The sequence below is a fragment of the Symphalangus syndactylus genome, chromosome 17, assembly GCF_028878055.3.
Source record: "Symphalangus syndactylus isolate Jambi chromosome 17, NHGRI_mSymSyn1-v2.1_pri, whole genome shotgun sequence".
NCBI lineage: Eukaryota > Metazoa > Chordata > Mammalia > Primates > Hylobatidae > Symphalangus > Symphalangus syndactylus.
The window spans coordinates 36952500-36969451 of NC_072439.2; the positions used below are offsets into that span (position 1 = coordinate 36952500).

At 50.1% G+C, this 16952-nt stretch overlaps 1 protein-coding gene across 1 annotated transcript; it reads left to right on the forward strand.

The window, feature by feature from the left end:
* The first annotated feature begins 6414 nt into the window (after positions 1-6414).
* KRT75 (keratin 75) lies at positions 6415-16711 on the forward strand. The gene is made up of 9 exons (XM_055247497.2): positions 6415-6980; positions 7535-7749; positions 8717-8777; positions 9145-9240; positions 10079-10243; positions 12041-12166; positions 12308-12528; positions 13925-13959; positions 16027-16711. Exons 1-9 carry the CDS (start codon positions 6483-6485, stop codon positions 16263-16265), a joined length of 1656 nt encoding a protein of 551 aa, XP_055103472.2. The 5' UTR covers positions 6415-6482; the 3' UTR covers positions 16266-16711.
* Positions 16712-16952: the final 241 nt, after the last annotated feature.

The following is a 16952-nucleotide window of genomic DNA, read 5'->3' on the forward strand; positions in this document are numbered from 1 at the left end:
GCTACTTCCCGCCATGCTCCTGTGTGTGCCCGAGATGGGGCATCTGGAGCCAGCAGGAGAGCAAGGATCCTCTAAGGCCCTCAAGGCCCATCCAGAGACTGCACCACTCACAGTCTGAATTTCATTTTATTTTTGAGACAGGGTTTCACTCTATCACCCGGGACGGAGTGCAGTAGCACATTCACAACTCACTGCAGCTTCAACCTCCCAGGGCTCAAGCCATCCTCCCACTTCAGCCTCCTGCGTAGCTGGGACTACAGGCACACACCACCATGCCCAGCTAATTTTTCTATTTTTTGTAGAGATGGGGTTTTGCCATGTTGCCCAGGTTGGTCTCAAACTCCTGGGCTCAATCGATCTGCCCACCTTGGCCTCCCAAAGTGCCAGAATTACAAGCATGAGCCACTGTGCCTGGCCTGTATTTTTAAATTCTGTTATATACCATTTTACATGATGTCTGCTTCACATGTGTCGGTTCTATCTTCCCCACAGCCCAAGCCCCTAGTGGGCGGAACTCATGGAGAACACTTACCATCTGCTCCAGCACACGTATCAGTGTGGCATGGAGCAAACACTGTTCTGGGGGACAGGAGACAACTGTCCTATTGCAGTTTTACTCTAAGCTTCCTGTCAGGCTCTGGGCCTCACACTCCTCATGCATGAAATATGGGATCTGTATGAAGTGTGCTTCCTGAGCTTTTCTGGAGTTGCAGTGAACAGCAAAGGCCTGGCTACAAGACTGCATGGCCACAGCCTGGCCACCAATGGGGAGATGGCCTCCCAGGTATCATGAGCTCCCTGTGCACACCCTGCACCTACCCCTAAAATGACACTATCTCTTAATGACCCACTTCCTTGTCACCATGCTGGGACTTTGCCTCCCTCAGTGCTGCATCCCAGTGCCTCATGTGTCATAGGTCCTCAACAAATACTTCTTGAAAGAATAAATGCTGAGCAAAGGCAGCTTGTTTGAAGGCTCAGGTCAGCTATGTCTCTCAGATATAACTGGGAGAGGGAAGGGGGCTAGCAAGCAAGAAAGAGGGAAGAGTTTTCAGGATGTCCAAGTTTTCAGTGTCCAGGAGACACTGAGGCAGTGCCAAGCCCAGCACAAGGGTGAGGCTGCTGCTTTCAGCTCGGACTTCCCATCAGGTGACAAACACCCCGAACCCTCCACAGCAACCTCCAGACCTGGTGACACTGGGGAGGTTTCAGCAGCATCCCGCAGCGTGCCAGGATCACCAGCCCCTGAGCCTGCACCCACAGGCTGGAACTCCATGCCAGTGTTCACCAGGCTGGTTTCTAGGTCCTGTGCTCCTCAGTTCAGAGAGGGCCTCTGGGTCCCCACCCTGAGGAAGAGCTGGAGCGGCATCCCATTTCTTCCCACTTTCCCTCCCTGCAGTTTCCCTGTGGGGCAGCTTCTCCCAGCACAAGCTACAGAGAGAATTGGTGGAGGAAGCATCCTAACCCTGGGAACAAACGAGGCCATTAAAGTGGCCGAAGAAGCCAAGCACAGTGGCTCACACTTGTAGTCCCAGTACTTTGGGAAGCCAAGGTAGGAGGATAGCTTGAGCCTGGGAGGTTGAGGCTGCAGTGAGCCGTGATTGTGCTACAGCACTCCAGACCCTGTCTCAAAAACAAAAACAAAAAACAAAAAACAAAAACAAAAAAAGTTGGAGATGAACGGCCAAGATACACCTGGAATTATTCAGTCTCCTTCTGTCGGGGTGCCGTGGGAGGGCCCCTGAAAGGCTGGCATCTCACCAACACCCTCCTTCCAGGAGGGCCCCACCTGTGCCTCTCAGGCAACAGGGAGGTTTCTTGCTGTGCTGTCTAACACAGAGAAGCCTCGGGGCTAATGTGGGGCAGCAGAAGGGATCAGGAGTTCTGGCCCAGCTACCAAACAGCTGTGTGGCCTTCGACAGTTCTTCTCTTCTCTCTGACCCCAGTTTCCTCATCTCCAGGGCTCCTCCAGCCTTTAAAGACTAATTCTGCTCCTTCACTTCTGTATCCTGACACACCCAGGCAGCACCACGCTCATGTGCAGATCGCTGTTTTGTGAATGTTGTGAAGACAGAGTGTCTGTGTGTCTACCTTGTACGTGCACATCTGTTGGGTGCGTCTGAAGGGCTGGATTATGGAGGGACAGGACAGTTTCATCACACTTTCTTAAGCCTGAGTTTGAATAAAAAGAGCACACCACTTTCCTGCTGAAATGGACTGAAAGGGGAGGTTGTCTGCCTACCTGCACAGGCTCTACGTCCGCCCATCAAATCTGGGCCCATGTGAAGTTGCTGTTGAGTTGGCAGTGGACAGGAGCGGATCAGGTGAGTGTGGCCATTTGCAAGCAGATGTCTCAAGTCCTGCACCTTGGCAGTTTGTTCAGATCAGCTGGCACCTTTAGTGCCCTTTGGGGAGCAATTATTGCTGCTGACCACAGGCACAAAGGGGGCTGTGAGGTGGAGGATCTGAGGCAGGCTGGGCAGTACCTGTTAGACACACCAAACATTGAGGAAGTGCGGCCACCCTAGCACAAATAGTGAAGATGGCAAAGCATTTCTGGCCAGTCTCAGGTGCATCACAACAGAATTACCTTCTCCACACTCGGCCCCTGGGAGTGTCCACAACAGAATTACCTTCTCCACACTCGGCCCCTGGGAGTGTCAGCTGGGAGACCCGGATTGTGTCTGCCTCTCTAAATCACCTCTACTCCCCTCCTCTTTCCATATAAGCTCCAGGAGGGAAGGGAGTTGTGGCTGCTTTCTTCATTGCTGTATCTCCTGTGCTAGAAGAGTGAGTACCTGGCATATTATAGATGCTAATAAATAGTTACTCACTAAAGCCAGGACTCCACAGAGAGTAGAAGTCTGGGAAGTCTAGCAGTAGAGGAATTGGGGGTAGGTGGTTGTGGCCTAGGTCCTCAGATGCTGTGCCCAGGCCCCTAGCTCTATGATTCAGGCCAGCCTGCTCTAGGGAGGTAAACCCTGCTGCCCCATGGTCTTTAGCCCTGGCGGCCCTGCCCTGGCCCTGGCCTGGCTGGAAGCCAAAGCTCTCTGGGGCATTCCCCACTCCTCATCTGTGGAAGACGCATCTCCCACCCACTTCCTCTCCTCCTCCACAGCCCTGATCGCCACCTGGCCCCACCTCCTGGGATCCACCACCTGCCAAGGACGTTAGTGCTCCTCCCGGGATGACAGAGATCACCCTGAGCAAGATGGGCAGAGAACAGGGAAATTGAAGAGTTTCCCTCTCCCAGCCTCATGCACCAGAGCACAAACCATGGCCCTTGAATCCAGCACTCCTCCAAACTCCAGAAAACTCCTCTCAGATAGACCCAATAACACAGAGCTGGAGAGGGCTGCAGAAAGACTGCAGAACAGAAAGGAATGTGTAGTTCTTCTTTAAATTAGACAGCCTGAATCACACAAACTTCTACCACAATTCTATCTGGGGTGGTTAAGAGGCTAGTCAGAGCTGGGAGGAAAACGCCCAACCCTCAGAAGTGGACTAACACTTGTACCACCAGAAAACCAAGATATCAAAGGGCATGCCAGACGCAGGCACTCCAGGGAAACAGCGTTAAGGGGTAGTGCTGGGCCCATTTCATCTTCGATGACTTCTTAGGGATAAGTTGTAAGCAGAATTACAAAGAGGTTAAAAACAAAACAAAAATGTCAGATAGTGAAGAAGGTGTTAACAATCTATGAGTTTTGAGATTTTTAAAATGGTGGTGACACAAGTTGCCAGGGAGGCCAGGTGTCCCAGGCACTCTTCTAGATATTGACCACCAGGATAAAGGTCACTGTGCAGGTCAAAGGTCACAGAAGAGGGAGTGGAAGAGGAAGGGAGGTGAACGATCTCTCTATTTCAATCTAACTCGGCAAAGCCTGTGAGTAAGACCGTCTAGCTTCAGAAACAACAGTCCTGGAAAAACTAGAGGGGAAGGAGGAAAAGAATAAATGAGCAGCCCCAGGCAAGAGGTGATGGCTGAGAAAAACCAGAACAGAAACAGAATGAGATGAAGTGCCTGGGAAGAGGGCCCCAGCAGGACACATGGGAAAGAAAGGAATGGCTGGAAGGGAAGGCAGCCTGGAGCCTGCTTCCCATGTGGGAAGCATGGTGAGAGAAGGCTGGGGACCTCCCTTCCCGTGGACATGCCAGACCAGCCACTCACCACGCCTGGACCCTCCAAGGCCTTTGTTTTGTGAAAAGCTCTGCAAGCATTTGCTTAGTATGGCTCAGGAAACAAGTGTCCTTTCTTCTGGGGGCCAGATTATCATGCAATGAAGAGTACAGAAAACAAACATAATTATTCTTTCCACTTGAGAACCATGCACCACCCTGGCTGGGGTTGGCAACGGAGCCAGGTGAGGGAACTCCTCTGCTCTTCCTGGCCTGTATCAACACAAGCTGTGATTCATATCTTTCCTGTGGAAACTGAGACTCCCAAATAATCTCTAGATGGGGGAGAGGCCTACCCCCTGGCCTCAGCCCCAAGGAGGAAACAGCTTAGAGAACAAAGAACTACTGCTCCAAGTGCCAAGCTGCCATTCCAGGCAGGTGAGAACGTCTGCCAAATGGTCGTTTACCGGCGTGCCCCTAAAAGGACACCTGTGTGGAAAGACCATGGAATCTGGCTCTGCTGCTTGTGGGTCTGTCTGACTAGTTAACCATTCTGGGCTCAATGCCCTCGTCCACGAAATGGAGACTGAATGCTGATTAATTCCTCTCTTACTCTCCCAGCCTTCAAAACCGCAGCAAGAGGAAAGCAGGCAGCAAGATAAAAGAAGATTCAGGCCAGGCGTGGTGGCTCAAGCCCATAATCTCAGTAGTTTGGGAGGCCAAGGAGGATGGATTACTTGAGCTCAGGAGTTCAAGACCAGCCTGAGCAAAATGTCGACACCCAGTTTTTACAAAATAGTAAAAAAATTAGACGGGTGTGATGGACCATGGCTGTTGTCCCACCTACTCGGGAAGCTGAGGTGAGAGGATCACCTGAGCCCAGGAGGTGGCGGTTGCAGTGAGCCGAGATTGAGCCGCTGCACTCCAGCCTGGGTGACAGAGTGAGACCCTGTCTCAAGGAAGAAAAAAAAAAAGAAGAAGATTCAGCAATGTTTTGGTTTAACTCTTCCCATGGTAGAGATGGGGCAATGAGATGCAGAACAGACAGATGAGGTGCCTTGAAGTCTTTGTGGTTTGTAGACTAATATAGAATGTAGGGCACAGTCTACAAGGTTAACAGGAGAAACAGGGAAGGAACGGATCCTCTGCTAGGTGCAGCTGTTGGAGCTCTTTTGATGAAGGACTGGAGAGCTAGGAATTCTTGGTCCTCAGGAGGAGGGACCTGCCTGGGAGACTTCTGGGATAGGCAGCCTCAAATGCAGCTTGGAAGTGATGATTCATGGTACACCATCTTGTACAGTTTTATCTTCCCAACAGGACCATGAGCTTGTTGAAGATAAATAATGTGCATTGTGTTTCTTTTGAATTCCCATAGGACTAGTCACAGGATGGACATGGTTGGCACTTCCTTAATATTACTTGATTGTATCAGAAGGAGGGAAGCCTCAATAGACATTTACTCAGCACTTACATATACCAGGCATTGCAAAAGTTTTCACATGTGAATATTCATCACAAACCCCATTTTACAGACATGCAAGTTGAGGCACAGAAAAGTTTCATGGCTTGCTCAAGGTCCCACAACTGTGAGCAGGTCTGAGATTCAAACCCAAGTCTTTCTCCTCCAACAACCTCTCTTCCCAGGAGACAGAGCACTGGCTGGCCTTGAGAGTCACATTATATTGCAGTGGGCAGGGCACAGGCACACACACACTCTAGAAAACCATGTGTGACCTACACAATAGACATGGAAGCTTAAGAGCAGAATAAAGGGGCAATCAAAATGGGGTAGATTCCTAAGGAAGATGATTACAGAGCAGGACCTTCAAGGTCTGGAAAGACAGCTTGATGGGGCTTGGGGAACCGGGCAGTAGCTGCTGAGAAAATGCTTAGGGAATAGGAAGCACCCCAAGGAAACAGTGAAGTGCAGTGGCTTGTATTAACACAAGATGTTTGGACAGGAGGGAGTTGGTCCCAGGCCTAAGAAAGCGGTTTAGAAATGAGGCAGTGTTTGCTGAGTCCTTTACAAGATGCATCATTAGCACATGACAGAAAGCAATTAACTTGCTTCTTACTCATGTGCTGATCAAGTTGCAACTGGAAAGGAGTTTGCACGTTGTGGGGAGGGGGTGCCAGGGAACCAGCCAGTGGCCCTTACACCATTTCCTGAGGGATGCCGAGTGTGAGCTCAGGGTTGGCGGATGCCCAGGGGATGCCATCAGAAGGCCCTCTCCACTAGCAGTGCCCCGCCCCCGGAGGATGCTCATAAAAGCCACGGGACCAGGGCTCTCCAGCCACCTGTCTTCTCCACTGCCTGCACCAGCCCACCTCAGGTGCCTTCTCGCCAGCCTTCCTCACCCACCATGTCTCGGCAGTCCTCCATCACCTTCCAGTCTGGCAGCCGCAGGGGCTTCAGCACCACCTCGGCCACCACCCCAGCAGCTGGCCGTTCCCGCTTCAGCTCTGTCTCTGTGGCCCACTCTGCAGTGGGGAGTGGGGGCCTGGGAAGGATTAGCAGTGCTGGGGCCAGCTTTGGAAGCCGCAGCCTCTACAACCTGGGGGGTGCCAAGCAGGTCTCCATCAGTGGGTGTGGCAGCAGCTTCCGAAGTGGCTTTGGTGGCAGGGCCAGCCAGGGGTTTGGAGTCAACAGTGGATTTGGCTATGGGGGTGGAGCTGGAGGAGGCTTCAGTGGCCCCAGCTTCCCTGTGTGTCCCGCTGGAGGCATCCAAGAGGTCACTGTCAACCAGAGTCTCCTGACTCCTCTCAACCTGCAAATCGACCCCACCATCCAGCGGGTGCGGGCCGAGGAGCGTGAGCAGATCAAGACCCTCAACAACAAGTTCGCCTCCTTCATCGACAAGGTAAGCAGGGGCTTCATTCACTCCCTTGGGTTTGGGATCAAATAAACTCTTGGAAGGGCCATCCCATGGGGGAAGAGCAATAATGCAACGACCCCACTGTGGGAATGAGCACCGTTCAGCTCGGCCTCCCAGGGGCTGAGACCCTTCCAAGTCAGGCCAGCTTGCCCCACAGGACCTGGTGGAAATTTCCTCTCTTTCCAAGCCACATGGGCTGGTTCAGTCAACACCAAGGGAAGAGTTTTGTTGATTCTCTACAGGAGAGTTGTTGCTCAGCAAACTACCCTAACCCAGAGTAGGTGGTGTTGAGAAACTTAACCCAAGAACAGCTCCCCAACAGAAGCCTCCAGGCCCCACCACCTGAATCCTATGCAAGCCCTAGGGAACTTTGTGGTGGCTCCATGGACTGCCTCCTTTTGGGTTGGAGTTGTCAGTTACATTATTGCCAATGGGTGCCAAGTGAAAAAAATATCTTTTTCTTCTCTCCCTTATTAATAGGAGTGTCTGACTCTGCCTTTCCAACTTCTCAAGGTTTCATTCTCTCTTCTTCCCTCCAGGTGAGGTTCTTGGAGCAGCAGAACAAGGTCCTGGAGACCAAGTGGGCCCTCCTGCAGGAGCAGGGCTCCAGGACCGTGAGGCAGAACCTAGAGCCCCTCTTTGATTCCTATATCAGTGAGCTCCGACGGCAGCTGGAAAGCGTCACCACTGAGAGGGGCAGGCTTGAAGCCGAACTGAGGAACATGCAGGATGTTGTGGAAGATTTCAAAATCAGGTAAGTGGGAGACTGGCTTCTGGCCACACACAGCCATCAGAAGGCTCCTTTGTATGAGGACCAGAGAGGTGCAAAGGAGCAAATGCCGGTATCAGCCGGGAGCTTTGGAACTGCAGGCATTATCCCGCAAGGTGGAGACAGCACTGAGTGGGGTAGCACAAGAACCTTCATCTCGCGCATTGCTATTGATGAAGATCCTATTCTTATTTGTTCACATGACTGCAAAGGGATATCAACATCATCTGACAAAACATTGCTACTCACTCTAGAAATCATAACGTAATTTCATTCAGCATATTGTTTAATTCCATTGGACATGGGCTTAATTATTGAGATGGTTTGCATTTCCAGGATGGCATTCACTGTGGAGTGAAGAGAGGTAGCAAGGAAGAGTTTAAAGGAGGGCAATCTGACTTTCCTTGTGGGGGGCAACTTTTCACTGCACATCATCCAGGCTGCAGTAGGTGAGGTATCCAGTGGAAAGGGATTTGGCCCAGGCTAACCCATTAGCCAGCTTGCCCTTATTTCTAAGCTTGAGCTACCCCTAGTTACAAAAAGCATATTTCTCAGGGGCCACCCTGAGGTTCCGTGAAAATATATCAAAATGTACCTGAAACAGCCTGCTGAACAGATAAAGTTTACTCCACGATTTCGGTAGACACTTAAGGTGGAAAAACATTTTAGATTGGCATTGCATATCTATCAAAAGATGGAGTTGCATATTTTTCTATTCCTTTAAGTTACATGCTCACCTTCTACTCTTAGAAAAGTTTATTAAAAACTAGCAGAAGAAATTATCCCCCTTTTATGGAGGGAGAAATAGAGGTTAAGTGAATCACCCAAAGTCATGCCCAGGTCAGCGGAAGAGCTGGAAATGATTTGAGGGCTCTTAACTCTTGCTACACCAGTCTGGGAAGAGTTCAATGCAAACTTGCTCAACAGCACACCCCCCGCTCTGTCCTTATAGGTACGAAGATGAAATTAACAAGCGCACGGCTGCTGAGAATGAATTTGTAGCCCTGAAAAAGGTGAGTGGGGATGTCTCTCTCAAAGGAGAAGATTTAAAATGGAATCTGGAGTGTGGGGTAACCTGACCTCTGGCCCTTGGGCCACCCAAGAAATGTCACATCAACCTTGAGAGTATCTGCAGAGTTCAAACCTCCCAACATGTTCCCTCTACGTTGACGGCCCCATTAGCCCTGCTTGGGTTTCTGTGAGCTCAGGGAATTCAAGCCCCCAGTTCTCAGTAATTACCCATCCCCAACCCCAAATCCCCCAGACCCAGAGTTTTCTAAAATCCAAACTAGATGAGCTGGGGAGAAATCTGCTCGGCTTCTTTTGGACCAAATACTTGGGGCTGCAGACTCAAAGGAGCATCCTGTGCTGTCGTTCCAGGACGTAGATGCTGCCTACATGAACAAGGTGGAGCTGGAAGCCAAGGTCAAATCTCTGCCTGAGGAGATCAACTTCCTCCACTCAGTCTTTGACGCAGTAAGAGTCTGCAAGTATTTCTGTCCCTGCTAGGTCTGGAGCCTGGAAAGAAAAGGATGATGCATTGTGCCATTCATTCACTCAGTGCCTCTGCCCAGCATCTTGCCTGGATACTTCAAGCTGGGCTTGAGGGGTAGGGGGACCAGGGAGAACTGCTTGGAGCCTTGTCATACTAAACTACCCCAGCTCTGATGCTTCTCCCCCGAACTCCCTCATCCCATGGCAGACAACATCGAGCAAGGAGAGAGTACTGATTCCCAAATTCTAGGACATTGGGTAATTTCCCAAGAAATCAAGACATACCTGCTCCCTTCCCCTTCCCTGAAAAGCATTAAAAAAAAAACAAAAGGCAAGCTGCCCCTCAGCTCATTGGTCAGGGGGCTTCCTGCCCTTTGAAGATGCCTCATTCTGGGCGCTACTCCTCCAAAGGCAGAGACCTGGGTCTGTGGAAAGGGAGAGAGAGGTAGAAAGTGATGGAGTCACACTGTGCAGGGGGAAGTAGTGTCCCAGATGTCCCCCAATGCTCTTAAAGAAGCCGTTTATGCTGGCATACTGAACAGACACATGTCACATTCGAATATATGTAATTCCAATTCAGAGGATGCTTACCCACCCTCATGCCCGGGGAAAGCACACAGATGGGAGCCTTGAGAAGTAAGGCTGGGAAAGACTTTCACCACACTGATCTTTCTGGATGAATGGGAATACCTAGGGAATAGCTGGGAGAATCTGCCAGGAATACTAAGGAAAGGATTCCTGACCTAGATGGGTAGTTAACCATGAAGATTTAAGATTCTTCTTCTTATGCCTTGGTGATGCTGAGTTTACTGCCCTGTAGGAGCTGTCCCAGTTGCAGACCCAGGTCAGTGACACATCCGTGGTGCTGTCCATGGACAACAACCGCAACCTGGACCTGGACAGTATCATCGCCGAGGTCAAAGCACAATACGAGGACATTGCCAACCGCAGCCGGGCCGAGGCTGAGTCCTGGTACCAGACCAAGGTGAGCATGGACACCATGATAGGTTCCAGGGTTAGTGTTCTCTGAGGCTCCAAGTTATCACTTAACTCAGCCTCAGGAAACGTGTGAGCACATTCATTTATTTCAACTTAGCAGGCACGTCTTTGATGCTATGAAAACTTACCTTGAAATGCATGTGGAAACCCAGCCATACATGTCACACTAATACATGTCAGCCCAGTGCTGGGAGCTCAGGGCATCCACTGGCCCCACATTCCTCAAGATCTGGGTGGGAGCAGGGTGAGATACCAGGACAACCAAGACACAATCATGAAGCAGTTTCTAAAAGACTTATTTATTCTCTATATATTTTCTGAGTTCCTGCTGTATGCCAGTCAGGGTTACAGGGTTGCACATGAATAAACTGCAAACAGAGAACCCAAGCTCTGGGAGGCCATGTAGTGAATGGACAATCATGGAAGGGAAAAGATAGCATGAATAAAAAGCTTCCAGGAAGACGTGGGGGCTTTGTCCAGTTGGGAAGCCGTGAGGGACAAAAGATTGCCAAGGAGTGGGGAGAGGTTTAAGGCTGAACAAGGAGCTGGCAGGCAAGAACAAGCAAGGGAGTTTATGTCAGGAAGAGGAAGGCTGGGATAAACACAAACAGCTACTGCCCAGAGCTCAGACAGCCGCAAAGAAGTTTGGCTTTGGAGGGGTACAGCTGACCCATGATACCAGCTCCCTGCCAAATCCAGACCCCTCTTGGGGCAGCTTCTCACCTACAAGCTGGTTCCTACTCATTCCCTGCTCCATACATTGTCTCATCCCTTCTGGTCAGAAGTGTGGTGGAAAGGAAGGTGGATAGCAGGGACCAGGGGTCCACAGGGCAGAGGCAGTGCCTTTACGGTGAGAGGAAACGTGATGCACTTAACCCCAAGGTGAAGTGGTTGAAATCGATAGCAAACGATTCCTCATGTCATTGGGTTGTTGCTCCATTTAATCGTGTATATCTAGAAGCGGGAACCTGAGCTATTCAGCACCTTCAAGACCCCCACAGATCTTGACTCTGGCAGGGGATCTCCTTTTGTCAGGGAAAGGTGTAGGTTTCACTTCAGTCTGCTGGAGGAGACAGGGTGTAATTATTGCTCTTAAATTCACGTGTCCTGGATATGCACCATTAGATTGAGAACTACCTGAGATTGGGAATACTTTTACAGTCTTCAAAATTGTGCCTTCCACAGCCTCTGCACCATCCCACACCATTCCCCCATATCTCCTCCCTGTTTCCCCAGCATTGGTGTTTGGAGGGCTACCAAAATTCATGGGCACAGTTGGTCTGGATGCATGCTCTGTGACCAGGAACTCCCCAGGGACAGTGACCAAATCACTGTCTCACTCCTAGAACTCACCATGTTCCTTCCCTGACCCAGGGTCTTCATGCAGGCTGTTTCCTTTGTCTGGAATGTTCTCCCCCACAGCTGATCACTTAGGTCCCTCCTTCTCATCCTTCAGACCACAGTTCAAGCATCTCCATCTCTGGAGAGACTTCTCTGATCACCACTTCCCACTTCCAAATCTAGGTCAGATTCCTTCATTACACTCTCCCAGGACCCTGTTCATTTCCTAAGGGCACTTATCTCAGTGTGGAACTATACATTTGATAATATGCTAATTCAGTTAGTGTCTATGTCCCCCAATAAACTGTAAGCTTCAGGGGGAAGGAGTGAATGACCAGGAATGAATGAGCCTGCTTGTGGCACCCAGGGTGAGTCTGTGTGCACAGCAAATGCCTGGGCCAGGCATTTGACTCACTGACTGGGTTTGCTCTGGTTCTCTCAGTACGAGGAGCTGCAGGTCACAGCAGGCAGACAGGGGGATGACCTTCGAAACACCAAACAAGAGATCTCTGAAATGAACCGCATGATCCAGAGGCTGAGAGCTGAGATTGACAGCATCAAGAAGCAGGTAAAGATTTGGCAAGGCCAAGAGCTCCTCAAATGTTCATTTCTTCTGGGCCTTTCTGCCATCTTTAAGAACTCCTCCCCAAGAAGCACCACACCTCCATGGGCTGTCAGCAGGACTCATGGCTTCCTCCTGTCCTTTCAGTGCTCCAGCTTGCAAACGGCCATTGCTGATGCAGAACAGCGGGGAGAACTGGCTCTCAAGGATGCACGGGCCAAGCTGGTGGACCTTGAGGAGGCCCTGCAGAAGGCCAAGCAGGACATGGCTCGGCTCCTGCGTGAGTACCAGGAGCTGATGAACGTCAAGCTGGCCCTGGACGTGGAGATCGCCACCTACCGCAAGCTGCTGGAAGGCGAGGAGTGCAGGTGAGGTAGATGCACCAACTTCATCCTCAAAGCAAGTTGAGCTCTCCCCAGCTTCCTGGGCATTCCTAGGGGCTCAGGCTGTTGCAGCCCCTTCTTCTCCTGGAAGAAAATGCAGTTCAGAATTGGGCTATGGCAAACAAATAATTTTAATTTCCTTCCAGGCTAGTAAATCATTTGAGGTGCAACTACAGTTAGCATCCCCATAGAAACCTAAAACCTGATCAGGTCTAAGTAACTGAATTCTACCAAAGGAGACATTTGGTTACATGGCAGCTCTCAAAATGCGGTCTACAAGGCCATGGGCTGAGAACAAACAGTCCTAGGATTTGGGCTTACAGATCTACCACTAAGTAGCTACATAATCTTGGGAAAGTCAGTCTCCCTTCTCTGGCCCTCAGTTTCTTCAATGATAAAATGAAAAGGTCAGATTACATGATCTGCAAAGCTTCACGGGAGCTTTGTGCTCTGCCAGTTAGGAGCTGTATAGCCAAGAGCAAATACTTAACCTCTCCACCTCTCAGTGTTCTCACCCAATAAAATGTGAATAGCAATAGTTCTAAACTCTCACATTATTAAAAGGTTTAAAATAAGGGAATACACACAAAGCTCTTAGAACAATGCATGGTACACAGCATGTTCGATAAATGTTAGCTATCATTCAGTTTCATGGCCAAAGATGAATGTCAGATGAATCTGGCTTCAAATCCAGCTTTGTGACTATGGGCAAGTTAGTTAACTTGTCTGAGCTTCCATTTCTCCCTCTATAAAAGTGAGTGAATAGTACCTACCTCATGGGGTTGTTGAGAGAACTAAGTGGTGTGATACAAGTAACAGGTACTCAACAGCTGTTAGCTCTTGTTAAGGTTCTCAGTATGTGTTTATGAATGAATGCCAGTTCTGTCCTGGAGATACTAAAGCAAAGTTACTTGGTTGCTAAGATAATAATAAACTGATATTACTATTGTTATTTTTATGACTCAGACTCCTCTCCACACCTATATATAATAAGCTCAGCCCTGGCTCAGTGCATGACAATGGTCCCTTGTTGAGAGACAAATCTTATTATAGGACAGGCCCTTCTTTCCAGTTGATGCCAGTATATGATTACTTTTAATTTCCTTAAGGCATCTAACTAGTTTAAACCAAAAATTGTATTTCTGAGATTATAGATTTTGCTCCTGTGAACCTCAAACTCCACCTTATTTTATTCATTAGATTATTAATATTATCTTTAATACTACTAGTTCTCAGATAATTTCAACCTGCATTACTTCTGCAATAAAAATAATAAAGTATGTTTAAATGCTTTGTCAACAATTACAAAAGTGTCATTGCAAAGGCCCGTAAGTTGCTGGCCACATTGGTAACCTTCCTTCTCCCCGCTCTTCCCAATCAGGTTGAGTGGAGAGGGAGTTTCTCCAGTTAACATTTGTGAGTATGACATACTTCTTGTGCCATTTGGAGTGTTGTGTGGTAGAGGGGATGGGGATGTGGTGGGCTTGCCGGAGGGTGAAGATATGAGGGGTTAGAAGGGATCTCACAGACAGCGTTCATTTGGAGAAGGTTTGAGGTTTTGAGTCCCTTAAAAAGCAAGCCATATTGGGAGTCTTTAATGTCACAGTTCTTTCCTCTTTGAGAGTGAGGGTGTCACAGAAGGGGTGATGGGAGGTTTGTTGTCATTGTTCTGGGTGGGTTTAAAAGATCCTGGCCACATCTCCCACCTCCCAGAATTCCCTGCCTTTTTGTTGGGGCTGCAAGCCTAGCACAGAGGTGAGCACTTGATGTAGATGGGATTTATGAAAATTCCTGGTCTGGCTTGGACCTTTGAAGGGAGCCTTCATGCTGCGGACAAGAGCATTGCCAACTAGGCGGCTTCTCTTCTAAACAGTTTGAGAAGAAGCTCCACTGCTTGGCTCAACTCTGCAGAGTATAACTGCAGAAGGATGCCAAGGGTTTTCAAGGCAGTAAGGGCAGCATAAAATATGGCAGTTGGGTACAGTAGCTCTAAAACAGGAGAGGTGTTAACAAGCTGGCATAGCCCTGTGCTGGTCAGAGAAGTGGTCATTCACAGAGCTCACTGCTGGCATCACAAGGGCAACAGAAATGACTCTTACAACTCACCCTCTACAAGTGAGTTTGAGTTTGGTTTTCTTGATGGGCATTCATAAGGGCAATTCATTATATTAGCCAATGATTCTAGAAGGCAGAGCCCTCTGAACCTCCAGGTGTCCTTCCCTGATGTCCTTGTCTAGTGGTGCCAGAGACCCTCAAAGCTAATTTTGGGGACAGGCCTTCAAGCATAACCTTGAAGCTCCTTTTCTCTTGAAAACACCTAATTGTCTTATTAGTTTTCCAGGGCTGCTGCAGCAAAGTACCACCAGCCAGGTGGTTTAAAGCAACAGAAATATCTTGTCTCACAGTTCCGGAGGCTGAAATTAAGGGGTTAGCAGGGCACTGCTCCCTCTGAAACTTGGAGCCTGGGCCAGCCACCTGCTCTGTATGTCATGCAGGGTGGCACTATCCCCTCTCCAAACCAGATGGTGTTCTGGAACACGGAGGCAGCATGGGCGGCCCAGGCCCCCTCCAGCCTCCTCCTAGCTCTGGCGGTGGCCATCCATCCTCGGTGTTCCTTGGCTTGTGGCTGCATCCCTCCACTCTCTGTCTCTGTGATTGTATGACCATGTCCCTGTGTGTCTGTGGCTTCAGATGAATGTCTTCCTTCTTTCTGTATGGACACCAGTCATGTTAGATCAGGGCCCACCCTACAGACTTTATCTTAACTTGGTTATACCTGCAACGATCCCATTTCCAAATAAGATTGCATTCACGGATACTGGTGTTAACGCTTCACCATAGGTTTTTGAAGGACACAATTCATCCTACAATGGAGTCTATTTTTTTAAATTTGATTTTCCTTCTGCAGGACCCAAAGTAGGGTGCTAGAATGTGTAAGGGGATGAGTTATAAATCAGAAGAAGAATAGGTTGGGAGGAGAATGGGGGCAGAGTTCACTGGCCAACAGATTAATCTGTCACTTGATCCATAAAGAATATTCCAGCCTCCACTCTGGGATTCTGAGTGTGGGGCTGGGGGACACTGAGGGAAGAGGAGTGTGCCCCTCCCCCCATAAGCGTCCAGAAGGAAGAGAAACTCTGGAGTCAGGCTCAGAGAGGGAGACAGACCAGGACGGCACAGCAGGAGGATCAAAGGGAAAGCAGGCGGACTGGAGCTGCTTCCAGGAAGAGAGGGCTCCAGTAGGTTCTGGAAGGGGAGGAGGAAGCCATTCCAGCCTAAGAGGCTGCCTGGAGCTGCAGCTCAGGAATACAGGCCAAGGCATATGGCAGTGATCTCACTAAGCAGGGGACATTTGAAGGAGGCAAACTACTGGCTGATGAGACCACCCCCTCCCCACCCAAGGACTCCAGGGCACAGGACCTGACACTCCCAGCTGTCTTCTCTTTGCACTTGATTTGACCACACCTCCTCTCTTCCCAGCAGCTGTGGTCACCTCCACTCTATCCAGTGGCTATGGAAGCGGCAGCAGCATTGGAGGTGGAAGCCTGGGCCTCGGTGGGGGCAGCGGCTGCTCCTTCACTACCAGTGGTGGGCATAGCCTGGGTGCAGGCCTGGGAGGTTCTGGATTCAGTGCCACCGGCAACCGGGGCCTAGGGGGCAGTGGTTCTAGCGTCAAGTTTGTCTCCACCACATCCTCCAGCCGGAAGAGCTACAAGCACTAAGAGAGCTGCATGGCTCCCTCTCCCCTGCTTTGAGGCCTTTTTGCAGTCACACCTGGACACCTGGTCCTGCTCCTTCCTCTCTCCTTGTAAGGTGCACCTGTGCTGCTGGGAGCCTGGAGTACTGGCTACACCCATTCCCAGGCCTAAGCCAGCCTCTCCCTCCTGACAGTGCCCAGACTGCCGGCAGCACCTGTCTGCTACACATGTGAAACCAAAGCCTGCTCTCTCCCAAGGCTCTCATTCAGCCTATCTTGTGAGGCCTGGGCAGCTGGAAAGTCCTCCTCCAGCTCCGCCTCCCTCCCTCCCTCCAGATGCAGAGGTTGGGGAGTCTCTCAATGCCAGGTTGTCACCCACCTGTCTCATAATGTTTATAAGCGGCCTGCTGGGAGTGAGCGCTCCCTCTGTTCCCTCCCTGGAATGTGTCTATTAAATGCATGTGTCACCTGTTTGGTGTCTGGCCCTCTGTTTGGAACGGTGACTGACCCAAAGCAATTCTCCTCCTCTCCCAGGCCTGCTCCCAGCATGGGGATCACACAAGCAGTGCTCAGAAGCATCAGCCCTTGCCCCTTACCTCTGAGCTAAGAAAGCTGGCTGGGAGGAAGGGAGGGCGGGCTGCAGAGGTGCAGGGAGTGCAGGGCTGGCAAGACTTCCTTTTCCCTCTCCTTGGCATGCCTTGTTTGGGGAGCC